The 13,668-nt window shown below is 34.8% G+C and overlaps 2 protein-coding genes across 6 annotated transcripts; one reads left to right on the top strand and one right to left on the bottom strand.

Moving 5' to 3' along the window:
- Positions 1-4,916: 4,916 nt before the first annotated feature.
- LOC18021879 (eukaryotic translation initiation factor 2 subunit gamma) lies at positions 4,917-8,102 on the bottom strand. Its single transcript, XM_006404544.2, has 9 exons — positions 7,993-8,102; positions 7,163-7,295; positions 6,989-7,050; positions 6,759-6,871; positions 6,566-6,668; positions 6,183-6,410; positions 5,868-6,086; positions 5,530-5,790; positions 4,917-5,422 (listed from the first exon to the last, which is right to left on the bottom strand). Exons 2-9 carry the CDS (start codon positions 7,269-7,271, stop codon positions 5,120-5,122), a joined length of 1,398 nt encoding a protein of 465 aa, XP_006404607.1. The 5' UTR covers positions 7,272-7,295; positions 7,993-8,102; the 3' UTR covers positions 4,917-5,119.
- Positions 8,103-10,007: 1,905 nt separating this feature from the next.
- LOC18021878 (phosphatidylinositol/phosphatidylcholine transfer protein SFH3) lies at positions 10,008-13,658 on the top strand. Of its 5 annotated transcripts, none has more exons than XM_024158512.1 (14): positions 10,008-10,161; positions 10,712-10,780; positions 10,872-11,218; positions 11,300-11,566; positions 11,670-11,747; positions 11,836-11,937; positions 12,022-12,071; positions 12,163-12,262; positions 12,341-12,430; positions 12,523-12,540; positions 12,646-12,754; positions 12,897-13,228; positions 13,306-13,377; positions 13,454-13,658. In XM_024158512.1, the coding sequence occupies exons 2-14, from the start codon at positions 10,735-10,737 to the stop codon at positions 13,466-13,468; spliced, it is 1,626 nt and encodes a 541-aa protein (XP_024014280.1). In that variant the 5' UTR covers positions 10,008-10,161; positions 10,712-10,734; the 3' UTR covers positions 13,469-13,658. The 5 variants fall into 5 exon arrangements, with proteins under 5 accessions (XP_024014280.1, XP_024014281.1, XP_024014282.1 ...); XM_024158513.1 differs by having other exon boundaries at positions 10,051-10,079; XM_024158514.1 differs by lacking the exon at positions 10,008-10,161 and adding an exon at positions 10,181-10,275.
- The last annotated feature ends 10 nt before the right edge of the window (positions 13,659-13,668 follow it).

The following is a 13,668-nucleotide window of genomic DNA, read 5'->3' as shown; positions in this document are numbered from 1 at the left end:
GCAAAACTCACTCATATGAGTATGAAATTCAAGTCCATATAACAAAGTCATCAAATTACACAAAGTCACACTGTATTAAGAAAGTCACCTTTTCCACAAGCCTCCGTTGTACCAGTTCTCCAAAAAGATTTCTAGTCCATGGTCAACCAGCATTCATGCTTTAGAATCATCTGTTGCACTTCGAACATTCCTTGCCATTGGATCCTTGAGTCCGGGGCTCCCCGATACAACAACAACTCCTTCGATCTATAGAACAGCATCCAAATTCCATTATCAACATTACTACACAATACTGAATTTTCAGACAAAGGAACCCACCTTGTTGCTAAACCTCAACGCCATATACAATGCTATTCTTGCTCCCATGGAATACCCAACTATAGTAACTTTCCCAGGAGTGATTTGGTCAATCAACTTATACAGTGTCGTTGCTATCATTTCCATTGAGAAAATCGGCATCTTCTGGGTCTCGCGAGCATGACTTTGTACTGAAATGCATCTCGTGGATCCCAAGATACCTTCATGATAGGGAGCCATTCTTCACCAGTTCCAAGAAACCCATGAAGAAACAAAGCTACACCTCCTTGAAATACGCAGGGTGAAAAACAAGGGAGAAATTAAACAAGAACAGCAAGCTTTAAGTCTTCTTAGCTTTGCTCATACAAAAAAATATGAAATGATCAAGTGATTAAAATATAGATATATATATATATATATAATGATGAAAATCTATGAAATGATAAATGAGATGTATAACTTACTGCAGCATCTCTCTCAACAACCGTCTTGGATTCTGCTTCAATCAATTTCTCCCGTTACGCCTCTGTTAATGATAGAAACATTTACAATCATGTTTACTTTTGGAGAGATGACAGCAACATTTTCGTTTCTAGGATATTTAGGAGACATAAGCATTTGACTCAAAAAATCATATTTCTAAATATTAGTATTGCTGAGTGGTTTATACGTTGTTTAACTGATATCATGATCGGTTTTGGTGTGTTTGTAAGTGGAGAGTTTCTGAGGAACAATCAACATTTACAACATTGCATGGATTACTAGATTGACTTCCTCTCCAGATTTTTACTAGAATAACTCTAATTTTATGCTAATAAGACCCTTAAACCGTAACTTGTTTTACTAATCACAGATTTGCCATTTTTAATTAAGTTTTGAAGGAAAAATATTCACTTTCCCCCATCAAACGTTTTTATCCAGTTATTTTAAATTTTAAAAAATTTATGCTAATATTGTGCAAAATGATACGATTCTCTTTCCTAAATCCCCTTCAGTCATATTTTCTTTCTAAATTTCTCAGTCACGATTTTATTTTCCTAAACAAAAAATTCTCTCAAAGAAACAAAATCATCTAATCTAGCCGCCGTTAAGTCACCTTTGTGCCGAAGCGATTTCCAATTGGAAAACGTAAGCCGGTCTCGTTGTCTCAGTCGAAGTAGCAATCCGTTTTCAGTCGTACTCCTCCACTGTCCTGGTGACCTATAAATCTGCCCTTGTCATTTCCAGGTAAGAGTTTATTACCGGTAAGTTGTTTCCCACTCTAATCGATTTATTTTGTTTTGCATCTTGGCGCCATTGAATTTTTTTAACATGCATCTGTTTTTCATCTGGAGTAAATCTTCGTGTTAATTATTGCAAATTTACTGAGTTAGTTTGTATATCTTTGCAGGTATGGCTTCTTCAAGTTCAATAAGAATGTACCCTCAACGAGAGTATGAACTGGGAAAAGCACCGATTCAATTGTCAATCCCAAACAAACAGCCATCTGCAATTGTCAAATCGCCAATGACCATATACCAGAATCACTTGATCCATCGTAGAAGAAAAGAGTATAAGAAGAGATCATGCAAACTACCAGGGCCGGCCCTGAGCTAAAGCAGGTGAAGCACTTGCTTCAGGGCGGCAAGAAATAAATAAAAGTTTAGGGCGCCAATTTCTGAAAGTTTGTTGTAGTGTAGTGGCAAAACATTAATTTAAATATAGTGGCACCCAAGTTCGAGTATAGATAAAGGTATATTTTGTATCTTTTTTAATAATGGGCTAAGATTTTTGTTTTTTTGCTTTAGGTAGCAAAACCCATTGGGCCGGCCCTGCAAACTACAAATATCGATAATTAGTTTAAGAGGAGGATAAAGAGGTAGATACAGACATCGTTCTCTAAAAGTTAAACTCTTCTGTTCGATAATACGTGCGGCAACCCTAAATCATCCTCGGTTGCATGTGCTAAAAAAAACATGCTGACATGGATAATTCCCATAATTAAATCTGTCAAAGAAAATAAACCTTTCATAACTAATAATTAAATCTGTTGTTATTTATCTATCATAACTGCAATATATATGTCTGCTGAAAATAAATCTTCTATCAATAAAAAGGTTAATCTAGTAAGAGTATATGTCTGTCATTACTACAATACTGTAAATATGTTACCAAACGACAGATATATATAAGTTTATTGTAACGTAAACATAATTCTACCGTAACGTAAAAGTCAATCTAGTAAACAAAATTAATGTCCAAATAAATCTGCTAACTAATAGACTTATTAAATGTTAATAAAACTATGCTTCCATAAGAACAAATATATCATCACTTGGATGCATAACTCTGTCAAAATAACTTAAATCTGTCTCAGATTTAAGGTATTAAATATTAAAACTGCCATATTTGACATAAGTTTGACGTGTCTATTGGTAAATTTATTAAATATATCTACCAATAATTATTAAATTTACCATTTGACAAAAACTCTACCGACTAAAATTATTTCTACTGTGTTGGAAAATAGATTTTACGTAAAAAATCTATGATTTGTCCTTAAAATTTGTCATCGCGAATAAGTTTGTGGTGTCGTGATATAAACTTATGGTATTAAGTCTATGATTTCATTTTAAGTCTACCAAATGTAAATAATTTTACCAAACGCTCATAACTTTGTCATTATTATACCGATAGATTTAACATAATAGACATAATTAAATATGAAACCTGTTGTGGCATAACTGTAATTAATTTGATTTTTTTGCTGAGGTGTAAATAAATTAATAATGGCATTGTTGTAATATTTTTTTCGTATAACTGTTTTATAAGGGCAGTTTGGGTAATAATTTTACTAGAATAACCTATATTTTTTGTAAGTTAGTCTAGTAATTTTAGTTAAAATTAGAGTTATTCAAGTAAATCTCCCAATCTAGAATTGGCCATGAACACATTTTAAGCAGATGCTTCGAACCATTGAGTTTATAAATTTGTGGAAGACCAATTTATATGCATTTATTGATTTAGATGGTTTCGAAAAGTGTAACGATTGGTTTTTGGTTATTTACGTGGCTACCTTATTCTTCATGGAGAATGCAACTAATCATCTCATTGAAACTACAAGATTTCAGAAATTATATATTACTAAAATTTCAAACTTCATTACCATATAACCTCATCCAAATATAAATATTCATTCTTATTTAGCAAAATATCTAATTATTTGATGACTTACATTAACAAAATGGAAACGTTGGGGCCTAACAGATAGGACATATCAGTAGTTATGTCCCTCTCACTCCAGCTATACTGGAATAAGAGGTATAAGACTTTATCTTCATCAATACTCACTTAGCAGAAGTGTTAGAAGTGTTAGAGAAGAACATTTTGACTGAATTGATAGAAGTATCATTAACCTGGATTTAATTAATAAGGACTGGCAAATTTTTAAAAGAAAACAGATAAACACTACAAATTGATTTATACCATTTTATTTTGAATGAAAAGCATTTTCTTTTTTGATTTGATTTTTATGTTCTAGTAAAATCAAGAGAGAGAGAGAAATGAGAATAAGTGGGAGAAAAAGACATTGATCAAAATCTTATGGTCAAAAGTTGTGCATAAGTCCATTTGTTTTCTTGATTATGGTATTTCAAATGAATTGAGACTATAAAAACAGAAGCTCATAAGTAATTTTGACTCGACATTTTTTCTGATTCAATCTTTTCTGTAGTTTATCGAAGACAAGAGTGATCATGTCGGAAACTCTAAAAACAGGGATAATTGAGACTTTCGGCATATGTAGAGTAATTACTACAGAAAGAAATGCATCTTTTTGATGGGAATTGGAAATTAAATAAGTATGAAGCTCCAGAAACGATGTAAGAAGAAATATCCAAATGTTTTATTCATATATTTTTCTATTTTATAAAGTAATCTAATTTTCACACCTCCATTGCAGTCTGGGAGGGGTTCGTTGAATTTAGGTGTAAACACTATCATGATGGAGTGGTTAGAATAAATTAAACCTTAGAGGTTTTAGTTATCATGACAATAGACTAATAAACTATCTTGTGATGTGTATAGGAATTTGTGAGCAATAATCTCCAAGATAAACTGAAGATAGTAAAAGAACATATAGAGTTTTCTTTTATTTTGAATAAAAAGCATTTTCTTTTTTTGATTTGATTTTTCTGTTCTAAGAAAATCAAAAGAGAAGGAGAAATGAGAATAAGAGGGAGAAAGAGACATTGATCAAAATCTGTGCATAAGTCAAATTCTTTTTTTGATTATAGTCTTTCAAATCTCAGAGAAGCACCTGATATATATGCCGGTTTTGATATAAGTTACCGTAGCATATCTATCTCAACCACCGTCTTGGATTCTCTTTAATCATTTTCTCTCTATTACCTTGTTAATGATACAGAAACATTTACATTCATTTTGAAGAGGTGGCAGCAACATTTTCATTATTGAATAGTTTATACTTCATAGTTTAATTGCTACCATGCTCCCGAATTCACAAAAATTTACGGTATATCTTTTTAAGCTAATAATTGGGAGCTTTTAGCTTACTTTTGACTTTTTGACTGTAGTGATTTTTAATTGATAACAAAAAAACATTTAAGAAAACGTTTCGGAAAAGTTGAATGATGTTACTAAATTTCCCAGTATAAAACTAAACAGAGAATTTTTTTTTATAGAAACATGAGACAAAAAATTAGTAATCATCTAAGAAAGCAAAACACAAACAAGAGTAAACTACAGTAGTAACAAATTTATCCGCAAATAGGTACGTGTACTCTCCAGAAAACCTCCCACATGAAAAAGAAGACAAGACCTCTCAGAACGGTGAAGGAGGAACCTCAGTGGTGGTTCCAGCTTGAATCTGACCCCAACCAATCAAACGCCAATGCTTTTCCACACGGCGGCTTAGAGCCACTTTCTCTCCTCTGCTGGTGCAAACCGGAGCGGTCAGTTGCAACTTAGCCAGATCGTTCTTAACTCCAACAACTTTGGCTCCAGTGGACATGGAACCGATGTTGAGCATCAGAATCTCTCCCTTTGTTAGCTTTGACACTTTCCCTTGTTTCTCTGATCCCTTTGTTCTCACTCCCAACAGACGCCGTAGAAGAAAGAAGTTCACCTGAAAAGAATGATTTTTTACATAAGAAAAACGACTTATCTTATCTTACCAAAGGAGAGAAGAACACATTTGGGCTCAACTCAAGACTCTCAAAGTGATTATTATACCTCGAGTTCAACAAAAACATCAGGGAGGGAACCTATTTCCCCAAGAACTTGACCAACCAATCGATCAGCACGAGTAAGAGTTGGGTCCATTGTTGTTCCAACTCCAATTAGACCTCCAGGAACAGCAAACTGAAGCTCGTTCTGTTCTGCATAGAGTGAGATTATGCGGGAGTATATTGGAGTGCATTTTGGGTTGCCACGCTCGTCTTTCACAACAATACCAGGTCGGATTTCAATCAATTGGTTCACTTTCAATACACCCTAACAATAATAAAGAATTAACGTAGTTACATACACTGGATTAAGCAATCAAGAGAGACAGAGAAATAGATACATACCCGAAGTATACTTCCACCTGCAACTCCACCTTTAATCTCATCAACCTCAAAACCAGGTTTGTTGACATCAAAAGACCGAATCACTATCATATTTGGTGGTGACACAAAATTCCTTTTTGGTATTGGGATCTTCTTGACAATGTACTCACATACAACATCGATGTTGTATTTCAATTGTGCTGAGACCGGTACGATAGGGGCACCATCAGCCACTGTGTTCTGCGTGTCAACAGAGAGAATGTGATGAAAATTTGAGAACCAAGCCCTATTCATAGCTTAACCAACAGATGCAGCAAGAGATAAAGAAAATCAAACCATTATAAATTTCTGAATTGCCTCGTGCTGATTGATGGCAACGTTTTCTTGGATAAGATCAATCTTGTTCTGGAGGATAATGATATGCTTAAGTTGCATAATCTCAACAGCAGCAAGATGTTCAGACGTTTGTGGTTGCGGACAGGTCTCATTTGCAGCGATTAAAAGAAGTGCACCATCCATGATGGCTGCTCCGTTAAGCATTGTCGCCATGAGAATATCGTGTCCCTGAAGAATACAACAACAAGATCATCAACAACAAGAAATCAAGAATAACAAAGCCTAAGAGCATGCAGGTGGATCATTGACATAGGAAATGGTTATACTATCCTTTGAAAATAGTGCTTTAAGAAGAATGAAGGGAACCATAAAACTCATCATACCGGGCAATCCACGAATGAGACATGCCTCAATAGTTTCATCTTGGAGTTCTCAAATCCAGGGACATCACAATTTGGGTTGTCTTCCTTACCACTTCCATAGGCCCTAAAATACCATATAAGTGGTTAAGAAGCTCCGACACAGCCTTATATGAGAAGATTAAAAAAAAAAACACTTTTGCAAGCAAGAACGCACTTGTAGCACATTGGTCTAGGGCATTTCTCATCCTCGCATTTGTAAATCTTGGCATTTGCATATCCAAGCTTAATGGTAATGTTACGCTCCAGTTCATTCTTAAAACGGACAGTCTGCACAAGAGCAGGAAATCATACAAATATGTGAGTGCCCAATCGATCAAGTAACAAAACATAGCACAGATTCGAATTACTCGAAGAGTGAAAAAGGGAAAAGTTATAGCCAATTACCTGCACACCAGAAATAGCTTTCACAACAGTCGACTTTCCGTGAGCGACATGCCCAATGGTTCCTGAGATATCATACAACAATCTTCAGCTTAAGAAGACGAAAAACTAAAAGGCCAAGGAGCACAAGGAGAGAGTTAACGAAAACTAAACGGCCCGTCTGAATGCAAGAGCTACCTATATTAATAGTTGCCTGGCGAGAAATGACCTCAGGAGACAAAGGATGTAGCACAGTTACATCTAATTTTTTAAGGTCCTGCTCAGCCAAACCCTTGTTCCGAGACATTATGACAGATTAAAGCTTCTTCTCCTGCTTTAAAAAGGGAATATCAGAACCCTAGCAATCAGAGTCCCTAACGCGAATCAACTACTCAGTTCTCAAGTACAACTCTTCAGCTACTAAGAAACCATATTCCCAATCAAAAAATAACATCAAATAGCAATAGATCAATTGTGCCAAGGCTAGGATTTGTGGATGATTATATATGCTTCAACGATAAAAGGCAAGTTTTTTTTGTTCTCAAAGGAAAGAACCATCAAAGACAAGCTAAACGAGGAAAAATTAAAGCAACAGGTACTGAATACAACATCAATTACGAAACACATAGAAACAGTAACCTAACTTTAAATAATAATATGAATTCGGACTCGGAGACATAAAGTTCGCTAATTACTAACTATTCAGTTCGAATCCTTCGATTCATCTAATTCTCTATCAATTTCGTACTAGTCGGTGTAAGACGTTAACTTAGGACATCGTCAAGCTAATCCAAGAATCGGATATTCTACCAAAAATATACAGTTTAGATCAATTTGGTAGAAAGGGGCACTAAAATCAGTAAAAATTTGACAACTTTATTATTGTATCGGAAACAATAATCTCCGACCTATTACGTTCCCGTCGTTAATTAAGCCTCCGCATTTGCGTACCCACACATATAGGTAGAAGGAATCGCGACCGGAAAAAGGTAGAAGAAGAAGAATAGATGAAGCATCGAGAGTCTTACCGCAGCAAAGGACGGTGTTACGGACGGCGAAGATAACCACAGGAGAAAGCGGCGCCGATTAAAATTGGAGAAGAGAGAAGAGTGAAACCTTTCTTGCAATCTTTTTAATTTTATTTTATTTCCATTCTTTTTATTTTTTGCCTCAAAATCCTTTGTCAAAACTTTTGCCTCCAAATCCTGCAAAGAGTTTTTAGTTTTAGTCTCATACTTTCTATATTACATGTAAACCCATTTATTGGACAAATTATGGTAATTTTCTCAATGTTTGTGAAATGAAATGTTTTTCTTTTTGTCCTCAATCCAGTTGTTACATAATACTTTTTTGGTTCCTGACCGATATTTTTTGAAGCGACAATAGCATTTTATGTGAATTCTTCAACAAACAAACCCAAATTGTATATTTATGGTAAAAAAAAAAAACTTATTTCAACTCTAATATGTTTAACTCTAGTTTGAAGTCTCTACTCTGAATTCTGAAACACTTCTTCATGTTGGAGATAGCTCATCTGGATCATATCATAGTCTCCACAACAAAATTTGAGACCACTTGTTCTTCCACTACTCCTATAGTCTTGGATTACTAATTAAAGGTTATAAAAAAAATACACAATGGTAGAATAGGTTAAAATATTTGGCACCATGAAAAAGAAGCGAGGTTGAAAATTTTCTGCCAGGGAGATCGAAAATATTATGAGCGTTGGAAAATAGAAGAAATGACCAGTAAAATAAATATTGGTCACATAGCTCATTTCCCTACCATCGATCTCTTGCGATTCTTAATTCTTATGTTCTTTATGTTCTGGATTACATTCGAATTTGGCTAACATTTAAGCTTACATTATTCAAAAACGTAATATATGAGAGTTAAACGTATGCATTTCATAAACGTAAAATTAATTAAATTTGATTAGTTGGTTGACCTGCTTTTTAGTTATTATGAAGGTTATTATTTTTTTAATTTAGAATTTCTTTATCCTCAAACTATTATTGTACACCAATCTAGCTTTTTTACTTTTATTTTAGAATCTCTTATCATTAATGTGTATATTATAAAGTCAATTAATATGGGAGCTGGAAGCTTGTGTTCATTCATGATGGTCGGTCGGTCCATATAACAAAATTTAAATTCATGTCTAATGTATTTAGCTGGAAGAAATAAATGATAACTGCTGGTTGATATAAAAAAGAAGAAATAAATGATAACTGAATTTTATTATTTCGCTTTATTTACTGTATTTGGGGAAAGCCAAAGCCATGCATGCCGTTCATAATTATACTGTCGGAAATAGAAAAATTATTTAACAATTTTCAAAGTACGAAAACCAGCTATTCCTTTTTTTTATAGTAGTTTTTTTCTTTTCTATAGCTTTTCAGAAACAATATGTAGTACTATGAGTCTAATTCGTATATATTATTTTATTCCATACATAAATGTATAAAAGATTATTGTTAATAAATAACTGTTGTAAATGACTAAATGTATTATAAAAACATGCCAATAAAATTGTCAAGTAATAAAATAAAGATCAATTTTTTTTCTATGTACTCTATATTAAACTGTTATTAACTTCATAAAGTTATTGATGAAAGTTATTTGAACAAATCGAATTACTATTGTAATTAGAGAGATGAATGTGGAAAAATAATGTATGCACTAAAAAAAGATTTTAAAACTAAATGTGGATATTTTAAAAATCACTTAAGAAAACAAGAGCAACTATGTGTGATTGGTAGCTTTGTTTGACGAGATTGTAAAAAAGAATTTTAGTTTCCTTGTAATTCGTAAAGCTCTTCCAATTACAAATGCTTACCAGAAAAACGGCAAAGCACGCGCCTTTCTTCTCCTATAAAAATGGCTTCTTCTTCTCTCTCTCTTACAAATTTCAATGTAGAAAAAGGTCAAACCTTTTCGAAAACCCCTTTTAATGGATTAAGCTAACTCTCTCTCTCTCTCTCTCTCTGGATTTCAAAAGAAGGTAAAACCTTTGTCAAGACCCTTGTGCTGAAATAAGCTTTCATTTCTCTCTCTTCTAGATTTGTTTTCTGAGATTTCGCGTTGTAAATCTGGAGCCATCCTTTATTTGCGGGTAAGAGAGAGAGAGAGAGAGGAGATTATATACACCTCTCTTTTTTTATTTTTCCTCTTTCCTTAGCTTTGATCCTTAATAGGTAAAGATCAAATCAAGAACGATCTTATATTTCTTTTTATTACACTCATTTGTTTTCACCTACCTCAATCGCTAAATGTTTGAATATTCCGATTGTTTCCAACCTCCGTAATAAGTATTCCCCGATTTTCGATTCTCTGTTTCTTATCAAATAAAAAAGTGGGTTTGATTCAATTTTTTTCTCGGAATTTACTTTTTTCGTGATGCTTTTGATTTTATCAGATGGTTCTGAATCTATGTTTTAGCTGTCAGAAATTCTCGTAGATTGTATAATGTTATTGCTGAGTATGCATAAGACCTGTTTGATCAAATGTCAAAATGGGTTTCTTTGTTTCTTCTTTCATAGATTAATTGTTAGCCAAGAAACCCTAACATAGTTTTCCATGGACTATTCTCTGGATTCAATTGCTTTATTTACGCAAATCCCTGTAAAACTGAACCTGTTTTTGTTTTTTTTTTAATCTCTTGATGAAATAGATTGGATTCTGAGGTTTTCTGTGGATTTCGTAGTATTTCAGAGATCATTTTAACCGGTGTTTATGTGACAACAGAACCTTAAATCCAGACTATAAACATGGCGGATACAATGTCTGCTCATATGGACCGACACAATAAGCTAGGTAAGGAACAAATTTTGTTCAAGATAATTACTCATGAAGCTTTCTGCAATGGAGGAGACACCTTTCAGGAAATATCCTGTTTTTTTTGTAGATCATGAGTGGTCAGAGGATGACAAGAAGACAAAGCTTTGTTCTCTGAAGAAGAAAGCAATCAATGCCTCGAACAAATTCAAACACTCTTTCACCAAGAGAACTCGAAGGAACAGCCGCGTGATGTCTGTCTCAATCGTTGACGACATTGATGTTGAAGAGCTTCAAGCTGTTGACGCTTTCCGTCAAGCTCTTATCTTAGACGAGCTTCTTCCTTCGAAACACGATGATCATCACATGATGCTGAGGTTTTTGAGGGCAAGGAAGTTTGATATTGAGAAAGCAAAGCAAATGTGGAATGATATGATCAATTGGAGGAAAGAGTTTGGTGCTGACACAATCATGGAGGTTAGAAAAAATAGATTATCTTCCTTGTCTCTCCGTTTTCCTTCTCCTTAATTAAAGTCTGTCTCTTTCTTTCTTTCAAAGGACTTTGACTTCAAGGAAATCGACGAAGTCCTCAAGTACTATCCTCAGGGTTACCATGGCGTCGACAAAGACGGAAGGCCTGTTTACATAGAGAGGCTAGGCCAAGTGGATGCCACAAAACTGATGCAAGTCACTACGATCGATAGGTACGTCAAGTACCATGTGAGGGAGTTTGAGAAGACTTTCAATATCAAATTACCGGCTTGTTCCATTGCTGCCAAGAAGCACATTGATCAGAGCACCACGATCTTGGATGTGCAAGGCGTGGTATGCATTTTTAGTCTCTACTTCATTTGTTTACGGTATTCAAATCAAAAAGAAAAAGATAGATTGAGTGAGTGAGTGAGTGAATTTGCTGGTATTTTTCCAGGGGTTGAAGAACTTCAGTAAGGCTGCAAGGGATCTTCTTCAGCGTATCCAGAAGATTGATAGCGATAACTTCCCTGAGGTAACTGTGCTGTTTCTAATGGTTAGTTTTTTTATCGCTATTAACAAAGTCAGCTCTGAGATTGCGTTTGTGTTTATGGATCATATAGACACTGAACCGTATGTTCATTATCAACGCTGGTTCTGGGTTCAGGCTTCTGTGGAGCACTGTGAAATCTTTCCTTGACCCAAAGACCACTGCCAAGATTCACGTACGGTTTTTTTTTTTCTCGTTTTAACACTCCAAAGATCAAAACTCTAAGGTCCTACGATTAACTGGAAAACTTCATGTATAGGTTCTTGGAAACAAATACCAAAGCAAACTGCTTGAGATTATCGACTCCAAGTAAGAGATAAAAGGAGCTCCATGACTCTGAATTTTGTCCACAGATTCATAATATTAAAACTTCTGTTTTTTACTGTTTGTGTGTGTTTAGTGAACTTCCTGAGTTCTTGGGTGGTAACTGCACTTGTGCAGACAAAGGTGGATGTATGCGTTCAGACAAAGGTCCATGGAACGATCCTGACATCTTCAAGGTACTTGTAAGATAATAGAGAATCTTCGAAAACCCGAAACCATGAAAACTGAACAACAGAATCTTACATTGTATACAGATGGTTCAAAACGGAGAAGGAAAGTGCCCAAGGAGGACATTGTCAAACATCGAAGAGAAGACAATCTCAGTATGTGAGAACACAACAAAGGTATAAACCAAAACCCAATAAATTCTTAACCTTTTACATTCGTAGCAAAATTCTAAAGTTTATTTTTGTTTGCTTGAAACAACAACTCAAAGAAATGTGAATCCTTTGCGGTGAGTTTCCTTTCTTTGTCTATAAAGGTTACTTCTTTAGAATACTCTCTCTCTCTCTCTCTTTCTTAGATGTTCTGTTTGATTGATTGAGAATCCAACTTGCAGAAGAACAAATTCGATTCAGAGAACGCAAAATTCACACCTATGATTGACAAAAGTGTGGATACTACATGGCCTACAAATCTCCACAAGAAAAACTTTCCCGAGCCTGAAGGTTACATAACACACAAACATTGATTCTTCTTTTTTACAATTCAAAAGTTTTATCATGGTTTTGAAAATTGATCTATATTATGACTAGTTATTTTTTCATTACACTGTTCATATGACATAATGTGTGTTTTTTGCCGGCGCAGATTTATACTCCGCCGTGAAACCAACGGAGAGGAGAGGAGGAGAAGGTTATTTATTCGGTGGCGTGATGTCGTTGGTTATGGGGTTAATGACAGTGGTGAGGCTAACGAAGAACATGCCGAGGAAGCTCACTGAGGCGGCAGAGAAAGGGCAGACGACGATGATTTCGAGCCAAGAGTATATGTCTATGGTGAAGAGAATGGCGGAACTGGAGGAGAAATGCAGGTCGTTGGACAATCAGCCGCCGGCGTTCTCACCGGAGAAAGAACAGATTCTCACTGCTGCTCTTAGCCGCGTCGACGAGCTTGAGCTTCAGTTGTCTGAGACCAAGAAGGTAACCAGTCTCGTTATACTTCGGATTTACATGTTATTTTACTCTGTAACACGATATTTTACTCTGTAACATATCAGACGCTGGACGAAGCCATGGCTAGGCAGCAAGAGATAGTGGATTACATCGAGAAGAAGAAAAAGAAGAAGAAGGTAAAACAAACAATCACTCTTCTTAAAGATTACACAGACTTAAAAAATTTATGTTTTTATTTGTTTTTGTTTTCAGTTCTTCGGATTCTGAAAGACTTGATGATGCCTCAAGACTAAGAAGAAACCTGGATTATATATAAATCCATATAAAAATAAATAAATATATATATATAGATATATATTCGTGAAGATAAAAATGTGGAGATTTGCTTTCTTGTAAATGTTTTGTTGTTTGCCTCTGAAATCCTGAGAGCTTTTGTTTACCATGCATCATTCATTCACCCCTAATTT

Source organism: Eutrema salsugineum, unplaced genomic scaffold (assembly GCF_000478725.1).
Source record: "Eutrema salsugineum unplaced genomic scaffold, Eutsalg1_0 scaffold_15, whole genome shotgun sequence".
NCBI classification, from domain to species: domain Eukaryota; kingdom Viridiplantae; phylum Streptophyta; class Magnoliopsida; order Brassicales; family Brassicaceae; genus Eutrema; species Eutrema salsugineum.
Note: the sequence above shows the minus strand (reverse complement) of the source record. Positions and strands in the feature narration are given on the sequence as shown.